The sequence below is a fragment of the Convolutriloba macropyga genome, chromosome 11 (assembly GCF_964194025.1).
Source record: "Convolutriloba macropyga chromosome 11, txConMacr16.3, whole genome shotgun sequence".
In the NCBI taxonomy this organism is placed as follows: Eukaryota; Metazoa; Xenacoelomorpha; order Acoela; family Convolutidae; genus Convolutriloba; species Convolutriloba macropyga.
Window position 1 is genome coordinate 25,834,624 of NC_134478.1, and position 20,185 is coordinate 25,854,808.

Here is a 20,185-nt window from a genome sequence, read left to right on the forward strand (position 1 = left end):
ACCATAGGATAATAGGTAGTGGCGGTTAAGTGGGAATAGGATAGGCGGGATAAAATCTTTCCGCCGCTGTTTATATCCCTCTCCTATTCAATCTTTCCCTTTTGAGTCTTGCCGCTTTTGTTTCCCTTTAACTTTGCTTTCTGTCTCGCCGCTTGCTTTTGATTTCAAAACACTCAAACAAATTAAAACCAAATTTCACACTGCATGCAAAATCAATACTGGTTCAGTTTTGCGTCTCTCTCTCTGGGCAATTAAATTTAATTATGCACACTAATATCGCCTTGCAGTTTTGCACACTGGGCCCTCTGACTCGCTTTCACTTGCTTCTTCTGCCTCAAAATTAATGAACGGATTATCGGGCGTAGAGTTTTCTTCAAAACTGGCATCGAAATCAACGATATCGCTACTTTCAATATCCGAATCATTTATATTCTGAGCAGCGACAAAACCGGGGTCTGGTGGTTGCCATGTGTTGGAGCTTTGGGTGGTATCTGGAGAGGAATGTGGTACAACAAAACTGTTATCCCACTCTGGGCTAGAGCTCAAAAGTAAGTCGCTAAAATCGTCATAATCCCATTCCACATCGTCGTTATTCCAATCAATTTCATCGATAGCATATTCGACAATTCCATAATGGCCAAACGGGAGGGTTTTTATGCCATCGGGTAGTATATAGCGCTTGTTGTCAAAAGCTGACAGACAAATTTTGTTTGTAGTAACTGTCTGCAGCCTGTGGTGGTCGGACACAATCCTGGTGTTCTCTGAGCGCAGGTGGTTTCCAGTGCTGAGAGTGTTTAGGAAGTCGACGTGGCGAAGATGTTGTTGTGCGGCCCTCGTCACCCCTTTTGCTGAAAGTTTTCGACAACCTAAAAGAAAGAAAGAAATGAGAAAAATTAGGTGCTATTATAATTACTAACCCCCTATGTAAATATAATACGATTTAACACCTTCCAGATGCCTATTAACCCATTACGAATTTTTATACAACGACTAACAATTTTGTTTTATGAGAGAATAAACTTACTTTTTGACAGGATGGAGTACAGCTTCGGCTTCAAACAGATAAAGTCAGTAATATAGTCGCCGGCGAATTCGTCCTTGTATTTGAGGACGATTCTTTTGTTAGTGGTATCGTAAAGAAAGTGATTGGGTGGGTAATTTGAGAAATCAAACTGACTTAATACTGACTGAGGCTTCTGCGATAACTCGGTATAAAAATCGTCGCTTTTTATCGCATAAAGGAGACTATCTGTATCGCTGTAAAGAAGGCGACAATTAAAGTGGGGGCGCATCACATTGTAATGGAATGAGTACATGTGGAATTTTGCAAGATCTAATATAGTCGCTCCCACAATAGTGGGAGTGTTCCAATAAATGGACTTTGGTCGTGTGGTCAAAGCTGCTAAATTCTCCCCAAAGATCATATAGCGATCAAACTCAAATCTGGATATTATCTTCAGCGCATGCTCGGCATCTCGTGAGATTGTTATTTTATTTCTGCGTCTTTTCGATTCGCAGTTTTTACCATAAACTGCATTATTCATCAGTTTATAAAAGTTCTCTTCAAACTTGTTTGACGCAACTTGCCGCTTTTCACTATTTAGTGTAATGTATGGCGACAGCCAGTTTTCTTGTCGAAATTGAAGCACTCTGTGAACTTTCCTGATTACCAAGCCGAGTTGGACATAAAGTTTCAGCAGTTTTTAGTGGACCACATATCTCTCTTTATCAAAGAACGTTTGCAGGAGTTTCTTTACTTTGGAAGATGGGAGATTGTGTTGTTCTTTTAATTCGATCTGGTAATCGCTCAACCACTCATCTTCAACCACGTCTTTTGTGGGCGCCAACGGAAAATCGCGATGCTCATCATGAAGGCTCGGCGGGTAAGAGATATCGACCTCTACAAAGTATCCAATGCTAGCGTCATCGGCGGTGTCCAAAATCTCTTGAAGTTGAATATCTGTGTTGAACGCAAAGTCGGCGAGCGGTAGTTTCTCTAATTGCATTACGCCACCATAAAGGTTATTAGCGTCGACACAGAAACCAAAACAGGATTCCTCCGTGCTATCGTGGTTGGGAATATAGGAGTTATTTGCAGTGAAGCGCCGACTTTCAAAGACAGATGTGACTCCACCGCGAATTGCGGGTTCAATCATGTCCAAGTGTTCGCGCTCAGTCAGTAACTCGACATTGGCTTTGCAGATTCTAAGTGATGCTTCCTTAGCCATATTGGGTAGGGTGAAGAAATGCATACAGTCCAGTTTATACGTATCGAAACTCAACTGTCGATGGAATTCGCAAACACATGCGAGTAGTGCACAGTCGAGCTTCAAGTATGAGTCATGATAATCCTGCAGTGTTCCACATTCCAGAATTTCCCACATCCTGCGTGCATGTTGTAAATTAGTCTCCGTGTTACCCCACTTGCTCAGTGGCGGGAGACTGGTGTCACTGAACTTGGACCGACTAGTCACATAAGAGTAAGGGTAGTAGCCTTTCTGTTTAAGTAGCTGAAGGTTAGCATCAGATAATGTAGAAAACATTGCCCTCATTATTTCGAAACGGTCATCGGGTAAAATTTCAACAAGTTTCTCTAAAGAACTGTTCATCATCTTGAAGGAGTCTATGAATCGAAGATATTCGTAAGCTTTCACTGTTTTTCCCTTTTCCGTTACGAAAGTGTCAATAAGCACACCAAATGTCATTGATATGTATTTTTCGTCGGTGGCTGGTATGACGCTGATGGTTGTGGTTGGCTCGCAGTTGTTCAGTGCCAAGCAAATGTGATGTAAGTCATAATTTTGAATATTATGACCCACAACAGGGGTGAAATTGATATTTCGTCTCAAGCGATTGCATTTCTCATGTGCCCATCCCAAGAATTTACCACTGTAGTGGCAATGGTCCAGGTCAATTGTGTTCTCTGGATCTTCCGTTTCTGAAAACGATTTTTCACAAATCCAACAGTGCGTAGCATTAGACTTTCCCAAGTTTCGTCTATCGCCTTTGAAGAAAGGGTGCTTCCTTTTCTGCTGATGAATATCTCTGGCTAGTTTGTGAAGCATTTTGACAAAATTTGTCATGCAAGCAGGAGAACAGAAATGAAAGATTGGCTTTGATGAATGGTGATCTATCACTGTTAGCGCAAAGCCACACGGTTCATGTATCTCCTTGACCTGTGTAAAGGCTTTATCACTTGGTCCCTTGCAAGAAGACACGGGTCGTAAGAAAGACTCGAAGTCAAAATAGATAACAAGAGGGACAAACCATGTAGCAGCCAAGTTCGTGAATTTGTATGAGTTGTTCTCACTTGAAAGCATATGAATAACAGCAGGTGCATTTTTGCAACAGTTATTCAGATGTAGGTTGTAACTTTCAAGTCCTTCTCGGCAAATCAAAAAACAGTTTCGACAAATTTTGTAGGAGAATCTGTAATCAAGTCCTCGCACGTAGCAAACAACCTTCACCAGGTTTGTAATGAGGACGTAGTGATGACGGTCACAGTTGTACAGCAAAAGTAAATCCATTACAAAATCTGAGCTGTATGACGAAATTTTTAGAGGGAAAAACTGGCCGTTATCGTATCCAAACACGTTTACCTGAACGTTGTTGAGTGTTTCAAATTGAGGAATGTCTGCAAAGCCCATGGGCATAGTAAAATCGCCCACAGGTTGATGCAGTCCTGGTTGATTGTATGTAGTTGGTGAAGTTTTGTCGGTTTGATAGTTTCGATCAATTCTATCTAAACTTATCTGATGATACATGTGATAAGCGGCCACAAAACAATACCTGAAGCAATCTCGATCTTCATGGTTCCTAACGTTGAGCAATCCTCTGCAGTTGGCAATTTTTGACGGCAACGCGATGTATGATGAACCAAGAATTGGTCTGAAACGCGCGAATTTGACGTCAACTTTGAGAACTTTTTCGAGTGTCCAACCACTCCCCAAAGACTTGAATGTTGTCAATACGCTCATCATCTTCTCCACCATTTGCCAATACGCTTCATCCGACAGTCCGTTTGCATAGACAGGAGTCATCAGAGAGTTTTCGTATATTTCAATACGGTCATCTTCTGGCATATCTGGCTCATCATACATAACTTTGACAAGCCGCAATTTTGCACACAGTTGAACTTTTTGAGGACCCTGGGTCAACTGCTCACTTATTAGAGTGTCTATTTTGGGTTTTTGTATCCGCATAAAGTTTTCGAGATCATTGGACTCTTCGGCCGCTGTTGACTCGAACGATCTCAGTACTCCATGGAATGCACTTTCCAACGGAGTGTCTCGAGGCTGAAATTGTTCACCTAGGACGGGTAAGTGATGAACGGAAGTCATATGCTGTACGTAAAGATGGCAATCGTTGAATCCGAGTAGGCAGCTTTGACAGCAATTGGTGAATCGTTGGTGTGCAGTTTTCATGTGTTCTTCGAGCAAAGAAATCTTCCGACAAGTAAACTCACATAATGAGCATTGATATACGGGTAAACCAATCTCATCAGGATGGAATTTATGCTCATGCCTGGAGCGATTTCTTTTTGTACTCAGAATAGAATCACAATAACGACACTGGAAACCCATTTTTGAATTGTCTAACTTTAGTAAGAACGAATTGTTAAACTCGAGTACGAACAGTAGAAACGAATGAACAAGAAATGGCTTCTCGGGTTTACAGTATTAGAGACTACAGTACTGCATAGGCGCCAAATTCGAAGTTTTGAAATGCTGTTTTCTGATTGGTCGGTTTTGGCGCAAACCTTTATTTCGAAATTTTGTTACTTTTGAGAGAAAAAAGATGTGTTTTCAACTCTCCATTGCAATCGTATGCCAAAATATACCACCACAGGGAACCCTACCGAGTATTGCTGATCATCGTTTGTGTCAAAAAACTTTTTTTTTGAGAACCTGGAAAAACATGCTAATATTCAAAATTGTAATAAAAAGCGCTATTTTATTCATTTTCAATTACGGATGGTTAGAGTTGTCCTACGTTCTTAAGTGTGATGAGCAAAAATGCTCCCCGTGCCGAAAAACATAGGACCCATATAAAAAAATTGCTCAAAAATAAACAGAAAAAAAGTTTGTTTTTCTGTCAATCAAGTCATTAATTAACAATTACATGACAATTACATGACATAAACATGTGTCTTTTTTCTGAGGCCTTTTTTGATGACAGCTGTTATGAGATAAATTTACACTGAGGGCCCAATAAGTCCAAAAATTTAAAGAAAACCAATCTAACATCTTTCCTTAGGGTACTTCATATGCTAATTAATGCCAGATGTTAATGTGACATTAATTGCCAGATGTTTCGAAAATCGGTGGAGCCGTTTTTTGATGATGATGCTTATGAGCAATAATGTCGGGCATCAAGCAGTGAGTACAAAACCGTTGCAAAAATTTGAATTTTTTTTCAGTAATTAGTAATTAGGTTAATTAACCCTTAATTAGTCGCTAATTAGAGGCTAATTATCTCCATAACGGATGAGTAAAATTTGATGAGTGTGATGAGATGTTTTGTACTTTAGAGTATGCTGAGTCTTACTGAACAATCAGTTTCATCCCAAGTATTTTTTGGAACCCTCTTTTTTGGGGTCAAAGGTCAGAGGTCATGTGTTAAAAAAATTTTTTTTTTGAGTTTTTTTCCTTTTTCTTTAAACTAACAAGCTCTTTTTTTCTTCAATTGATCCCCAAGTAACAAATGAGAGTTGATTCTAGTGTAAGCTGAAGAGGGCATCTACTGAATTAAGTGTCAAAATTTGACGATTGAAATGCATATTTTCGAAATATTTTCTTTGATTATTTTTTATTTTTTGAACAGTTCTTCGACTTATGAATTGAATTTGGAATTCAATCCATGCTACAGCTGTGGCATGGAGTTAACATGTCATTAGCGTCAATACCGCATACTCTCACATATGGCTATATCTCTAAACTTTATGTTTAATATATATAATAATAACAAAAATTTTGCAGATTGGGAAAAGTATTTCTGGATATTATATTGAAAAATCTCACCACGTCATAGTAGTTGTAATAATTGAGTGTTTGTTAGGAAACAAATGTTTACGTCAAAATGAAAATCTTTTCTGAACATGTTCGAACTTGATCAGTAGCAATGTTTTAATTTCTTTGACTCAGCAGATTTAAAGCTATAAAACAGATTTAAAAAGTTAAATTCAGCTTTTAAAAAGTTGAAATCACACATTCTTGAAACAAAATCAAGTTAGCATCTCACTATATAAAAGAGTTTTGTGATGATCCATTAAGTTTAGTTTTCAAGTTAATCAAATAAGTCCATTAAAGTATTCTCAGGTAGCCGTTTCTTTGGTGCATTGCAAATCTTTGGCGTGTCTGTGACACGAAAAACACGTGCTGGTTCTGGTGTTTGAAATTGTGTAGCTGACAGTAACGTTGTATCAAACTGGTTGTCACTGAACAGAGCCGTAGAATTGTTCTTTTGAATTCCCGCAAAGAGAGATGGACTAGATGCCGGTGTCAAACTGGAACTCGGATCAACTGCTGGTGTTACTGGCAAGCTGGCTGAATCCAATTGCGATTGATTTTCTGGGGAGCAAGGTGATGACTTTATGCCCCACATGTCAGCTAAGTTTTCGCAAGCCTGATAAGCCCCTAGCTGGTTTTCAAACAGAGGCACACAGTCGCAATCGTAACGAAACAAAATTCGTTTAACGTCGTCAGGTAATGACTCCATGCCAAGATGTTGAAATGTTGGCAAAGTTTTTGGAGGTAAATGTCCTCCTGATGTAATAAGACTGCAATCTGCTGGTTCTGTCTTCTCTGGTAAAGAAGCAATTGCGTTAATGAAAAGCTTGGGTATCAAGCAGTGCTGGTAAGTTTGCCAAACATCGCCTTGTCTCTTCTGTTGAATAAGCACAACAAAGTTTTCGAACACTGTCTGATAAACCAATGTTCGCTCCAAGGAAATTACAGATTCAGCAAGTATTTGAACGGACATAATTTTTGTACAATTTTTGAGAAAGAAACTAAAACCAATTTGATAGAAGACTGTTGGTAGGTGTTTCTCTGGTAACGAACTGTTGAAAGAAAGCAAAGTGCACTGAACGCAAGGTTTAAAGAAAATGAATAACTATTTTTAAAGTAATATTGCACAACGTGTAATTCAACAAATTATATCTGAGGTCAAATATGGTTTTAATTTTGGTAGTGTATGTGCTCTGATATATGCTCTAAATTTTGTTATTATACATGGGTCGATACAATTTATAGTGTGTACTAACTCAGTTCTTATCCAGAGCGTATTTTATTATTAGCATTTCATTGTACGCTGGTGCATGTTTATTCTTATCAGAATTTCCCTACTGCTGTAGGTTCACTTGTGCTTCTAATTATATCACACACCCAGGGTCACATCTGTTCCAAGTTAAACATATGGTCCGCATATAATTCCAATAAACAGTGTACACTGCACTGCTGGTCCAAATACACACCTAGGGTCACATCTGTTTTCTCTATAGAACCAAAACATGTGGTCCGCATATAATATCAATAAACAGTGTACACTGCACTGCTTGTTCAAATACCCACCCAGGGAGGGTCACATTTGTGTTCTCAAAACATATGGTACGCATATAATTCCAATAAAAAGTGTACAGTGCACTGCTGGTCCAACTACACACCTAGGTTCACATATGTTTTTTGTCTTATCTAGGGTCACAGCTGAAATTAATTATGCAATATGTGAACAACAGACAGACTCAAGTACGCCATAGGCGTACTTGAGCCTGTATTCACAAATCATTTGGATTTAATTAGGCAGTTTGACGACACTTGTTTAAACCCAACTTGCCGCCCCATTGAGTTTGAGTTTTACACATTATAACACTCGAAAGTAATAAAACAAGTTGCACACTATGCCCTTCACGTCCACTAAAGACACAGAGTTTGGAGATTGTTATTTCGATATTTCCAAAACTGATAAGCGCTTAATCAGAGCAACGCTGAAAACCTATGAAAGGACAGGGACATATGTATTTCTGAAATTGTTCAAAAAAGCAACAGACGATTACGAGTTTGAACAGAGAATTTCTCTAACTTTTGGAGAGTTTGAAAATTTGGTCAGCTCAGCTAGCAAAATACAGAACTCAGTGGCTGACCAGCTGTCAACAACAAAACCACCACTAGCGAAGAAACCAAAAATTCAAAAAGAAGTTGCCAACAACGATGGTTGAGGCGATGTTTGAGCGTTCTCCAAATTACTTTAAACAATTTCAGAAACAGTTCAAATTTCTCATTCTTGAAGAAAAACCTAGCTTTTCTATTGGAAATTTTTATGCAGTGTGTGCACATTTTGATTCCGAATTTTGCAATTTAGTAAACAGTCATTATCACGTTCTGATTGATACAACTACTTTTGAAAACGAAACAGTGAAACGATATCAGAGCTTTCCTGTGCCTTGTGTTTATACAGCTTTCAAATTCTTGTTTTGGACTGCACCAAACTTGGAGACTAATGGAGACGTTTTTACAAAGCTCAAATTGGCAATCGAATTCAACGGTTCGGGAGAAAAAACCGATTCACAGTCAGTGCGCAAACGACTGCCAGCTTTTGCTAACCACAACAATTTATCGAAAGCAGCTCTGCAAAACAAACAAATGTCAATCTCAAACCGAGTGCCAAGATGCCAGTAGTTGCTCAAAAAACTATCTACAATGCCCGGCCTCCATCGAAACAAGTTCAAACTGATTTTGTTAATAGTGAAACTTTACGAAGAGTTGAAACAATTTTGTATGGTCCTCATTCTGGCGCTTTTTGTCAAATTATGGATATTTTTATGAGTGGATATGGAAAATTGAATATTGATTCTGATTTATTGAGTGTTCGCTTTGTGTATGAAGAAAAAGTAAAGTTTTGAAAAAAAAATAAATTTCTCAAGTTAGTAAGGTTAGAACATCATATGAAAAGCGAAACGAATCAATTCATTATCGCTAATATTTACAAGTTTTTGAGCATTGAAAACAAAATGAGCAATATAAATACAAAAAAGTCCACAAAGTTTAGAGTTTGCTCTTTGAATTGGTTGATTCTCCAAGAGTTGATAGATGTTGTGATTGCTGCCAACGGAAACGATTCTTTGATATAGGTGTTTGTACGATGAAATGGGCTGACCAAGGGGATCGGCAAACAAAAGTTGATTGTTTTTTCTGCATAATAGTAACCAGTGGCTGCCAATATTTTCAGCAGTTGCTGCATTAACAATAAGGAAGCTGTTTCTGTTCATTTTTTCCGGAAAGTTGTTGGCCGCAAACACACCATGGAATTTATACTTAAGAGTTTTGCAACCTTGGATTAAACCATTAATATTATCTTCATCCATCATTAATTTGTCAGAATGTGATTCTTTGATACTCTTCTTGCACTATCAACAAATATTGTGCTAGCTTTTTCGCCAATAATGAATATTTCTATATTGTTCGGTAAGGCCGCAGAAAATTTCAACTCAATAGAAATTGACGAATTTGTAAGCTCAGGATGAATAAAATCGTGGGATGCTTGTTGGGTGCTGGTCAAATCAAAAACCATTATGAAATGGTTTGGGTAATCTGTCAAACTTATTCCATGACCATTGTCGATGTAAGCTAAATCGGATATTGTGTTAAAGTAAAGACGTTTGTCATCACTTGTTGATATCGGACTGTCTGCCACAGGTAAACCGTTTCGATAAATATAAATCTGCTCAAGGTCGAATTTGCGGAAATTAAATGGATTTTGTCTGTTGTTACCAAGAAACGCTTCGTTAGTGTTCAGACAAATTGCTAGTCTACGAATCGGTTCTCTGGCAAAAATATCTTCTTGTTTCCAACTGTGGAGACCCGTTGACGCCAGAAACGTTTTTGTTAGAGTCTCCAGGTAGGGATACGAAGCTGGACTTGTTAATAAAGTTTTTTCAATAGCCGATACAACATCATCGTTCAATGTCATCTTGCGCACATACAAATTAGCTTCGACAATTTTTACTTTGTAGTGCTTGGCAGCATCGTCAGACATTATAACAAAATCATCTATTGACCGTCTAAATGCAATGCGAAGTGTCGCACCACTTAGCAAATGTCTGTCACAGGTGAAAAAGTCGACTGCAACTTTACCGTAGAATGTGCACTCAGCTGATTGCCTCACTAAGGCTTTCCTTCTGTTCACTTCCGCAGTTGACAGCGCTCCTGGATTTTCTTCGTAGGAGTAACCCTGACATGCCAACCAGGTGTTTTTTGCATCTTTGTTATGTGAAAATTCTGTTTCAATAAAACTTTTGAGCATAGTTTCCGTTAGCGTTTGAAATTTTTAGTCCATTAGCAGACACTGTACAGTCAGAGAAGAGTGAATGTAACACATTATTGCAAAAATAGGGAGCATCTGTCTTCGTAACATCTGTTGCTGCTCCTGCGTCATATCTCAAATCAGCTTCTGATGACTGGACAATTTTACATTTTACTTCCAAGAAAATTTTCTGTAAGTCAATAAAATTATTTCGGTCACCGGCGACTTCAAATTCTAACATGGGTCCATTTGGACTGTAGACTGGGCCCAACTTTTGACAAAAACTACCATCGAAAGTTACTAAAAGAGAAGGTTTTTCGAATAAATCCAAAGAACTGTGAGTTGCTTCTGATGGTAACAAATTAGCGATCATCGTTCACTCTGGCAAAAAAATCTGACCGACTTCTTTTTGGAGCTCTGTGCATTGAAATGGTTTTTTTGCGTTTGTTGATTGCTTTCTGTGGCTTGACTCGACTTGACTTCCTCCGACGTGAAGTATTTCGTCGAGATCCCCCAGTCTGTTTTTTTAACAGTTTTTCCGATTGTATTTTTAAACGCCTGTTTAGGAGATTTTTTGCTTCCGACTACATCCAAAATCTCTGGAACACTTTGTTTCAAAAGCTCTTTCCCGATACGCTTCGCTGTAGGCAAAATGAAACGACGTGCTAAAGGCAGCGCAACACGTCCAATGCCTGCAGCTAGGGCTCCAAAACCACTTCCTCTTTGACGATAATGTCCAGAGAAGTGAGGCAAAGACGTTGCTTGATTCGCATAATAAGAATCCATTTTAGGAGGAAAATTTTTTGAATTGTAGTGTTAGAATAACTTTTCCAGTTCCCGAAAAGGGAACTAATTGTCCTGTTTCCGTTCTCAGTTCAATTGAAATCGATTGAATTGTGTTGGTTAGGAGCTTCTTATAGTCTAAATTTGTAAAAACTATCCGATGAGTTGGCTCAAGCTCACAAACACTACCGTTTTTCAGACGTTGTTATGAATCAATGACTCGCAAAAGAGGAGCCTTAGTGTCACCAACGTATTGATATTCAATTATGTTAGTGTAGATGAAAATTAGATGCTTTCCAGCACAAAGATCAGCTGGGAACTCCCCATAATAAGCTTTCGCATCATCACTTTTCATAAACCTGTTTGCATTGGGAATCATTTTGTACCCAATATGTATTCCATTACCGTCAGGAATACCCTTAAATCCAATAATGCTCGGAATTTCCTCGCTGGGAAATGTAATTCCCTCATATTTGCCAAATAAAATTTCATATTTTCCAGAGCTCTTCAACTCTCTGAAAGAAAAATTGGGCAGTCCAATTGTTCGCTTAATTGTAGCAAGAAGTTGTGCCACTGTATCAAAGGTTCCTGGCATAAAACTAAATTGTTGTCCATTATAAAGTCTAGAAATAACATTAGCTCCCGAAGACATCTTTTGGAAATCTTCATAGTCTTTTAAGTTGTACACAATTAGATTTCCGTTTACTATGTTTTCTAATTTTGTTGGTAATATGATTTCACTTAACGCCACTCTCCAATCACCTGCAAGTTGAATTTCGTCATTAAAAAAATTTCGAAATGATGCAAGTGTGTTTGAATCAAATATTTCCATTGAAGCGGATGAAACAACGTGAACTGTAAACTCGTCTTCAAACCGGTTGTTGGACATTTTCAACGAGAGGGAGCCTGACAAGTTGTAATTCTGGTTGATAAAATTTTCCTTGAATTGGTTCTTTGTCTGTGTCAACTAAGGAGTATGTTGGTGGGCTTAATGTCGGTATTCCCGTTATTTCAAAGACTTCGTCTGTGAACGATTGCTTGTAACTTTTCCTGAATGCTTTATCTTTTTTAACTATTCTCACAAAGTCTCCAATGTAAAACTTGGGCTTCTGATTTGAGCTTGTTTGGACTGTCAATGAAACTAGTCGTGGCACATCTTTTTTTGTAACTTTGTTGGGAGCAATTTTAGTTACTCGATTGACTCTTGAATTGATTGTTTTCACAAATTGGTCTAATTGGTCAATGTAGCTATAGGTCCACTTTTCTTCGAGATACCGATGAATTATCTTTTTGAGAGATCTAATGTTCCTCTCTGCAAAAGCTGACTTTTTTTCACTGAAAGTACTATATAACTGAATTCCGCGTTTGTTGCACAATTGTTTGAATTCTCCCAGAAATTCTGTGCCATCGTCAACCCATACTTTTTCGGGCTGTTTGTTTTTGATCATCTTTTTGAATGCTTCAGCTGCTTCTGTTGCGTACTTTGTTTTTAATGGTTCCACTCGTAAATATCTTGACAAACAATCAACCGCTACTAGGAGATACTTGATGTTGCAGTTATACTTTGCTAATTTATCAACGTGTGCCAAATCTAGAGACCAAATTTCGTTAATGTCTTTTACAAAAACTTTAAGCCTAGGAAATTTTAATCGAATTGAACGGTACTTTGTGAAAGACGGCTTTGACTCCAAATAGGACAGGACTTTGCCTATAGGTAGCTTGCTTTGAGTCTGTAGTCGTTTTATGCTTCCATATGAAGCTGGTCCTTTTAAATACAACTGATCCAATTTTTTTACTTCAGGAAAAGAAAGACCACATCTTCTGACTGGTCTCTTCTTTGTCTGGCGTTTGGTCCGTTTCTTCTTTATATTTTTTTCGGGTTGGTTTTGAGCCACTGAGTCGTTCTCCAGTAGAGGAGAACTCTTGTTGACTGGGTTGTTCTCTACTTGGGAAAAATTCTTGTTCACTTTCAGACGAGGCTTCCAAGATTTGCTTGGCATGTGTATTTGCAACAAGATGAGGTGAGATATTAAGAGCAAATAAAATTTTTGAGTATTTTTCAATGTCAATTTTTTTAGTTGGTTGCTGTAGATTGTACAGAAATGTTGAAGCTTTGATGCCCAGTGTTTCTTTATTAACGTGAAGAACGTCGTTCGACTCTATGGTGACTGTTTCAGATTGGTTAATCAAGTCAAGTATGATTTTTGATCTTTTGATTTGGTTTTTATTCATAACTTCTAGCTCAATCATTATAGGTGAAATCGTCGCTTTTTCTTTGTTTTTTCACTACCGGTTCAATCTCGCTGTCTTCGCTCATGGGTTCTGTTTTCTCCTCTTCTGCTGTTTCAATCATCAGTTTGTTTGCAGTCTCAACTGGTTCAAATGCTTTCTCTGGTTTTTCCATTGAGTTGGACTGGTTTCTTTGCAAAAGAGACAGCTGTGCAGCTTTCTGTTTATAAAGGGGATTGTCCAAAACTTTTTTTACCGGTTGATGTGAAGCAAACATTCGTTTTGGAATTAAAATGAATTCTTCGGTACGCATTATGATTTTGTCAAATATCGATAACAAGCGAAACCAACAATTTTGACCAAATCTGTTTCTCTAGCAAAAAGTTGCCTCTTTTCTTTCAAACTTGTTTGTCTAGACAATAGCTTTATGAATGATTTTTCATAACCTTCTACAACACTTTTTCTTATTGGAACATTACCATTGTCAATGTTGAGCAAACATTCGCAAAGGAATTTAATGAACTTATTTGGAGCTCTCTCGATCTTCTCTTTTAGTTTTGTATCCGATATGTCTAGCAGCCGCCCCAGCATACAAGTTTCTTTCTCTCTCATCGCTCAAATTTGTGATAACGGCTTTAGCTGATGGCAGATAAAAAGTTGATGGTCCTGGAGGAACAATATTTGAACAGTAGCGCAAGACGTCTGATGTTTTTGGATCCAAATCAATTAATAAATGACCAAACGGTTCTTTGGTTGCGAGCTCATAGCTTTCTTTTAAAAATTGTGCATTATTCAACTGTCGACCAATAAAACTAATCTGTTGTGTGTCACGGGGTGATTTGAACAATATGATATGTGTTGTGTTTAGATCAATTGTTCTGGACCATCTGCTTTGCTGGAACAAATTGTGTTTAACATAAATTACACTGATGTTTCTATGTCGCCCTGCGGTTGCTAATTTGGAAAATTCTTTGTCATTAAAAATTTCTTCACATGAATCATCGAACACAAGAAGGCAGTTCTCTAACTCTGAAATGAGCTCAAATTGGAGAATTTTTTAAAATGTATGTTCAGTTTCTTCTCTAACGATTGGAATTTTGGCTGATCATGCTGATAAAAATAATAAATTGTTTGAAACTCTGGGAAAAATGTGCCAACTAATAACATTTTGAAAATGAGCTCAGTTTTTCCGCAGCAAGACGGCCCGCAAACAGCCATGAACAACCGGTCATTGGTAGAAATAACTTTATTCATAACTTTGGATTTGGAAGAGCGTATCCAACTGTACAAGAAAGAAGTGAAAACCAAAATGTGGATTCTTCACAGTCAAGACTGAAAAAAACCAACTTGGTGAGAGATACAGTTATAAGAAAAATTATTATAATGATTTGTGTAAAGTATACCTCTGATCGAGGCAATCTCGAATTGCAAAACCTCCAAGATTGTATTTCTTGGTGCTCGGCGTCAAAAACCAAGTCAGTTATGCCTCCACCCGAATCTAATTGATCTTCGGTTTGACTCATTGTGAAATAAAATTGTTCAAAAAAATGAATTGCTTTCCAGGAATTTTTACATAATTATTTAACTATAAAAAATTCATAAGAAACATATCCAGAGTCTTCGTCTCCTTGTTTGTAAGTGATTGTATAGTTTGCATTCATCGAATCTTGTTTATCTCTAAAAACAATTGACTCTACATTGTTCTCTTTAATCAGCTGCTTGATGTCATTGGGAAGAGTCTCATCGTCCAGAGACATCAGAACTGGTACTGCACGCTTGGGCGTAGGTAAAGGGGTTAGTTTCAACCTTTTCATTTTCTCTTGTAAAGACATGGTACAATTGAAAGTACTCCAGTAGAGAAAGATACTTCTTGAAAGCTTCTATTTCAGCACCAGCACACACAATCTACTGTTTTCTCAAAACTGTGTGGCCTCTTGTGTCAATTTTTTCTTCCTTGATAAGAGTAACCGTTAACTGATTTTCAGGCGTTATGCAACTGTAAACTGTCAAATTTGGAGACAAATTCACTTGTAGTAGAGACGGAGCTGGTTTCTCTAACCGACGATTCATTCGTCAGCCACTGGTAAAAGAGTTTTGCCTTCTTATTGGCACAATGCTTGGTCCTCTGTCGTTTTGGGCAACTCAATGCATGTAATTTACAAACCGGTGTCTCCCGATAGAACTTCAAGTGTTCAATTTTTGGGCAGAACAAAGTTTCCAAGTTGATAACGTTCCTCTGTAACAGCTGTCGTAAAGTTTCCGTTTTCTCTAATCCTTTTGCGTAAAAATCAGAAAAGGGAAATCGAAGAACTATACTTTGAAAAATCTGTTGCAAATAATGATAAGGGTACTCTCCTGTCTCCCACGAGAGACCATGAAGGAATTTAGATACCCACAGGAAAGATCTTTGCTCACTCGAACAAAGTATGTTAAATGATTTTGGAGGTAAAAACGAAATTATATCGTTGTAATTTTCGGTAGATACCGCAAGTTCCTTTATTATAAATCCAGATTTTTTACTTCGAAAGCCTTCAAAATCAAGAACAACCGCTCCGGATTTCAACATTCCAGCAAATTGAATAAACTATTTTTGAAAGATTTTACGTATAAACAAAAAGCAATTCCAGTCACATGACCAAGGTACTCATTTGTCACTGAACAAGGTAATATGTAAGAATAGCCTGGACCCTTTTCACTATATTCATAAACAAAACCGGAAGCGTCGTGGAGTATGGCATGTAATCTCAAAATTTTTAAATTTTTGAAATATTTGTCTAACGAAGAATTATCAATACCAATCAAACCTCCGTACGGCCGCAACTTCAACGCAATATCCAAATCAAGATCCGGATCCAAATGCAAACAAGTGGCTAAAAAGTATAAAAATCGTTTACCGTATTGTGAATATTCTTTTTCGATTTCCTTGTAAGTTTCGTGAATACTTTTCAAATCAAGCGTTGCTATAGTTGCCATTTGATCTATGCACACATTCTCCCAATAATGATCAATTTTTGCTAACAACTGACCAAAACCACTTAATCACACGTCTAAATATCACATAATAAGCCCCTCCCCACTATTAGGGTAATAAGACTACTTTTTACATGTAGCGTTAAATTCAAACGACCAGAAAGAACTAGCAAGAACGGCGGAATAGAACAATCCAAACGGCAATAAACAGCAGGCGGAAAGATTTTATCCCGCCTAGCCTATTCCCACTTAACCGCCACTACCTATTATCCTATGGTTCAGAGTCGAATGATAACCCCCCCTTTCTTTACGTAGGTATTATATACTACTTTCGAGAGCAATCGAGCATTCATTCATTCGAGAGCATTGTTAACTTCATTCGAGAGCATTGTTAACTTCATTCGAGAGCAATCGAGCAGTTACAACTTATTTAAAGAACAAAGGCATTTATTGTTAAACAACCAACTAACCTGAAGTTAACACAGCATTTGAGCAATCACATTACTTGGACATGCATCACGTGCCACTTACAAGCTTCACATCTCTATGGGACTTGATATTGTGTCAAACAATCGTTTAGTTCATCACAAAAAATTTGTTCCAACTCCTGTTTCAGTTAATTGTCACATCCCAGCGGTCTGCGAAGAAATTGATTGGAATTTAATTGGAATTTAACCAATTTTAATTGGTCTGTGAAATGTCTTTTTTACGCAAAGAAACTCTTTCTCCAAGAACTTCAGCAAAAAGAATACTTTGAGCAGACAGAAATTAAAACACTCAGTGCGAGCTACTGATTGCTCGGAGATTTTCAGTATTAAAACAGTTCGCTTACACATTTATTCAGATGGTTTTAAATCTCAACAAAATGAAGACATACCTGGCAGATTGCCGGAAAATAGCCGCCACTGATTACCATGACCCCAATTGGGATTAAAAGCAAAGGAAAAATGAAACAAGTGAAGTTTGTACAACAATTTTTTTAAACTCCATACTATTTTGATAACACTTTGTAGTTACACATACTCCTGTTTCTTAAAGAGAGGATACAGGGGCTAAAATCATTGGAGATGGCAACTTAGACTTAAAATAAGGTTCAAGCAGCAGGCATCTGAAATCGAGTTTTATGGATTAATCCCGAATCTATTTTTACTGAATCCTACGATACTGAATCTGCTGATTCTAGGTTGTTTTGCTGAGCAACTGCTGTTTAGAAACACACGGAGCGTAATAAGAGAAGAGCAAAGCCAGCATCGAGAAGTCAAAAAGACTAACTGCTAAATGTTGAACTAAGGTAAAGGGAAACAAATTTTTGTTCGACTACGTAAAAAAACAGCAGGACAAGTCCTCACCAACAAGTCAAAGAATTTTCATTGATTAAACCAAAAACTAGACCTACAACGGATTATGAATGGACTGGGAACCAATCAGAAAAAAATCCGACCATTAAAAATCATCACGTCACTGACTTCAAAAATTACGAAAGTGTGCTAAGACCTTAACAAAAAGTTTCTCAGACGATTTCCAGAAACAACATGACGAGTCGTCATTATCAAAACAAAAACTGCTTAAAAATCTATTAAAAACTCGAACAGCTAACGAAAACTGAAAAAAATATCAATTCAAACATCAACTGATGGAATAATTAACCCCTAAAACCGACTGAACTTGATAAGAAAAATTTAATTAATACCATACATAAAAGAAGTGCAGAAAAAAACTTGTTAATCAACTCCAGGTTATTAAAAAAAGTCTCTCAAACAAAAATTGAAAAACCATAGTAGGCTCACGAACTAGTAAATTTGAAAAATCGGACAGAAGGTTAAAAAAATTAAAATTTCTTTATTTTGTACTATTTCATACCATCAAAACTGCAATAACTTGAAGCCTAAAAACTCAGTTGATCAACAGGCGTCTATTCGATCCCCATCAAAAGCAGTTAAACAAAATGGGCACAAAATTTACTCAAAAGGTAACAGTAAAAACTGCAAAATGGTTGAAATTTATTCAAAGTAGCGTAAAATACAAATTAATAAGCAAAATAACTGGAAATATTATCAATACAAATTACAAATGAAAATTATAGCCTACTGAAAACTCTAAAAACAAGAAAAACTGATTAACATGGCCGCGAGTGAACAAAAAAATCGCTCGCATAAAAATCAACTTACCACTCTCTCGAAAACCGCAGTATAAACCAGAAACTTTCTCTTGTCTCTCTACCCTCCTAATTTGTTCAACACTCAAACAACTCTACGCGTTTCATTTTCTTCTTCAGAATTATTTCCAATAAAAATGAATTTAAAGACAAAGACGAAAATTCCCGAAAATACTCGAGGCCGCAAAATAAAAGCCATAACTCACATAATGAACCACAAACTTAATTATATTAATCACTCCAAACAACAACAGAACGATTAACAAAGTAGAAGCTTGTATGAACTGACGAAGCACCTGATAAATATTGAGTATATTAAGCTGCGACTCCCAAAACAACTATTAGCAGGAAACCTTGTGATATGGTGAGTTTCCATTCATCAAAGGACTATCAATTGTTGGCTCAATCATCTGCATACGCAACAACGCATAAATAATTAAACAATGATAAAAAGGCAAATCTAAACAGAGCTCTAAATTCAAGACTGTACAAGGAAAACTACAGCGAGAAGCACAAAATCAGAAAAAATGGGAAAAACAGACAAGAGAAAAAAAATCATACCGAACTTGCAAAAAACTCACCAATGCAAAAACTCAGATGGTCAAAAAAGCTTCGAGAATCAGTCTTACTGATTTAGAAAACTGGGACAAACAGAATAAAGTGAAAAAAATGGGAGTTTAAACTGCCTTAAAAATGGCAAACTTGTAAAAAAAAATCCAATTGTCAACGCAGAGAAAAAAATTTCACTCCTTCCCACGTGCTTGCTAGTCTCCCGCATAATATATCCTTATTACCTTAACACTTTATTTTTCCTTAAATTCTTCCTTTGGTTACTACTTAATCAGTTTCAAGGCGATTTTTTGTTCCATGGAATATTTCCACCTAGGACCATATCGCCTATTTTGTTCATGTTTACCGGATGACAGCACCATTATTGTACACATTGGAACTTGTTTTGTGTACCTAAATTGTTTGAAGACTTCCCTTCTAAGTTTCTTGAAGATCTCTTAATCGGGTCCTCATCCAATTTGCACGTTTCTGGTGTTCTTTGAGTGCATATTAAAACGAATATTGACCTCTGCATTAGCAGTATATTTACTTCTACCTCTTTACAGTACTTATACAAGTATAAGTACTGTAAAGAGGTAGAAGTAAATATACTGCTAATGCAGAGGTCAATATTCGTTTTAATATGCACTCAAAGAACACCAGAAACGTGCAAATTGGATGAGGACCCGATTAAGAGATCAGTAAAAATTTACGAAGGACTAACATAGCTCGAGGTACAGATCTATGGAACTACTGAGCAGCAGAACACCAGAGAGCCATCAAGAATAGAAAATAATTAAACTTCTCTAACTTGAAACCTTTTTCCTTGAAATTTTCATTGTAAAGAAAAGTAGTAAAGTTAAAACATAAAAACATCGGGGCAAAATAATAGCTATAAAGTGGATAGCGCGCAACAAAAAACGCACTAAACAAACCAAATGTTAATACAATCTGGTGAAAACCGCACAAACATCTAAAGAGCTACGAGCTAATGGCCTCAATTGTGTCTAAAATTATTTCCTACCTATAATAACATTCTTAAAATCAGTGGCTAACAAGCCTACGTTTCTCGCTCGCTCCAAAGTGCGACAGAAAGAGAAAACAACTCTCCGCTCATCACGTTTCTTTGGCAATTTGGCTTAAACACTTTTTCACGCCTTTCAGTTCCTGTTTTAAATACACTCAACAAAAAACGAAAGA

The 20,185-nt window shown here is 37.2% G+C and overlaps 1 protein-coding gene across 1 annotated transcript; it reads right to left on the bottom strand.

Moving 5' to 3' along the window:
* Positions 1-1,703: 1,703 nt before the first annotated feature.
* LOC142349084 (uncharacterized) lies at positions 1,704-4,340 on the bottom strand. Its single transcript, XM_075400497.1, has one exon. The coding sequence runs from the start codon at positions 4,338-4,340 to the stop codon at positions 1,704-1,706; it is 2,637 nt and encodes an 878-aa protein (XP_075256612.1).
* Between the last annotated feature and the right edge of the window lie 15,845 nt (positions 4,341-20,185).